Source organism: Akebia trifoliata, chromosome 2 (genome assembly GCF_017979445.1).
Source record: "Akebia trifoliata isolate Shusen 1 chromosome 2, ASM1797944v1, whole genome shotgun sequence".
In the NCBI taxonomy this organism is placed as follows: domain Eukaryota; kingdom Viridiplantae; phylum Streptophyta; class Magnoliopsida; order Ranunculales; family Lardizabalaceae; genus Akebia; species Akebia trifoliata.
The window spans coordinates 24,580,216-24,582,366 of NC_141376.1; the positions used below are offsets into that span (position 1 = coordinate 24,580,216).

Here is a 2,151-nt window from a genome sequence, read left to right on the forward strand (position 1 = left end):
ACTCATTATGTTCAAAATAGCAACACATTATGGTAAAATCATACAAAGAGAAATAAAATAAGTAGCACACAACTAGTTCCTCACGTGATGTAAGATGAGTTCAACTGAGTTAACTCACCTAAAAATTCACTCTTATGATTGATTTTCGAAATCCAATCCTTTTTTCTTATTTTTTTTATTTTTATTTTTATTTTTTTTTTACAAATTGATTTTAAAAAGAACTTTTTTTTTTCTATCTTTTGAAAAAAAAACTATTAGTAATTGTAAAAAAAAAACTAAAAACACAATCTGAATTCTATTGCCACACCAAACTTGTTTGTTTGGTATAACAAGTAGAATCTCGATGCAATACTATGGGTAAAAATTGGTGTGCCAAAAAAAAAAACTCTCCTAAACAACAAAAATGGCTTGTTACTTCTTTTTTTTTTTTAATTGTTTTTTTTTCAATTATTGAAATCTAAAAAATTTCAAAAGCATAAAATTGAATAAAGCAGAGAGCCAACCACTTCTGGCAACCACCACCAATTGAAAGCAATGCTGATATGATAAGAAAGGGCCTCAAAGCTTTTTTGATAATGCCTTCTTCAATCCCTTGACTATCTTTCCGAACCACATTAAATTCATGACAGCCAGCACAAATGGCACCACAAACACCAAAAGAAGATCAAACGTGTGCAACTGCTGAATCTGATCATATTGCAAGTAGACAAGGTAAAAAAGGTATATAATCAAGAGAACCCTTGCAACTAGCCACGTGAAGAATATCACAATCCCATTAACGAGATATACAGTAGACCTCTTCAATCCAGCAGTGTCAAGATACCATCTCAAATTGACCCACATTGTCGTTTTCTCTGAAATGAGAACCGTGTAAGTGTAAAGCTGCCCCTCTCCAGACAACATGGAGTATGCTACCGCTATTAGGGATAGAAGATGATGGAGAACATATTCCATTCCACCAAGAGAAGGATAAAACCAAAGTATCATCCCAATGTCTGCAATGAAGTACCCAACAGAAACCCCCAATGCAAAAGTAGAAAGTTGTGAATTTCGGAATAAAACAAATCTGGCAAGTTGGTGGTCAGAAAAGAAGTCTGAGAAGAACACCAAGTAAAATGCCATGGATGTGATAAAAATGGCATTAAGAGTAGATATACCCCGATTATTCCAGTCAATTTGCTGGCTTTTCGTAAGGCCAGCATTGGTCTTAAAATAAAATGAACTAATCGACTGTGTAAGATGATAAGTCATCTTGCAAGCCAAAATGCCACCAAGGACAGAACTGTATGGGATAAAAGGATCTGCTAGTAAAAAGTCCCTAAGCAGCACCTCGGCCTTGTTTTGGTAAGACGTGATCTCCATAACAGCTTTCTTAGAGACCGGCCTCATAGCATCTCTCTATATGGCCAAAGATGGAGAATACACAAGGAAACTCGGAACCAAATTAAGAAAAACACCTCTCCCAAAGATATCTTCACACATCATCCATAAAACCAAACAAACCAACCAGCACATGAAGAGAGTGGGAGAGAGGGAGAGACGTTGCTTCTCCACATCAGCAAAGTGAAAGAAAAAGTAAATCTTTGATGTCACTTCAGCATTATTCTTGATTTTAACGTTAGTAAAACAACTCTTACTTTTAAGTTACCACTCAAGAAATAGTAGAGACGAGAGAGCCCAAACGTTGAATGAGTAAACAGTCAACTTTACATCCATGACTTTCATAGAAACCTCCTTCAACATGTTGTTCCATCCCTTTATATATCTCACCCCAAATCTTATCCAACCAAAGACGAAACACAACGAAGAGATACTAAGAGTTCTCTTCTCTGTTCTTCAATCCCAAAATCCTCAAATTCGAAAAAAAAAAAAAAACCTTACTCTCTCTTCTTCTGATTGTTGCTCTGTTTCTACTTAATCTCTGAATCCTCAAAACCGAATCAAGAGAAAGAAAGATAGAAAGTAGAGCCAATCCACAGAGAGAAGCAATGAGGAGCAGTTATCGTTGGTAAATGAAAAATAAAAACGTCTCTTTGCTGCCACCTCTCCACACAGATAAAAGAAAAAAACAACAGCCACCATTAACGCTTTATTAGAACTCGAGATTGATGCAAAAACAGTCATGGAACCCAATCCCTTGGCCACGGTCTC

The 2,151-nt window shown here is 36.0% G+C and overlaps 1 protein-coding gene across 1 annotated transcript; it reads right to left on the reverse strand.

The window, feature by feature from the left end:
• Nucleotides 1-520: 520 nt before the first annotated feature.
• Nucleotides 521-1,394, reverse strand: LOC147409957 (uncharacterized). Its single transcript, XM_086460090.1, has one exon. The coding sequence runs from the start codon at nucleotides 1,387-1,389 to the stop codon at nucleotides 559-561; it is 831 nt and encodes a 276-aa protein (XP_086316216.1). The 5' UTR covers nucleotides 1,390-1,394; the 3' UTR covers nucleotides 521-558.
• Nucleotides 1,395-2,151: the final 757 nt, after the last annotated feature.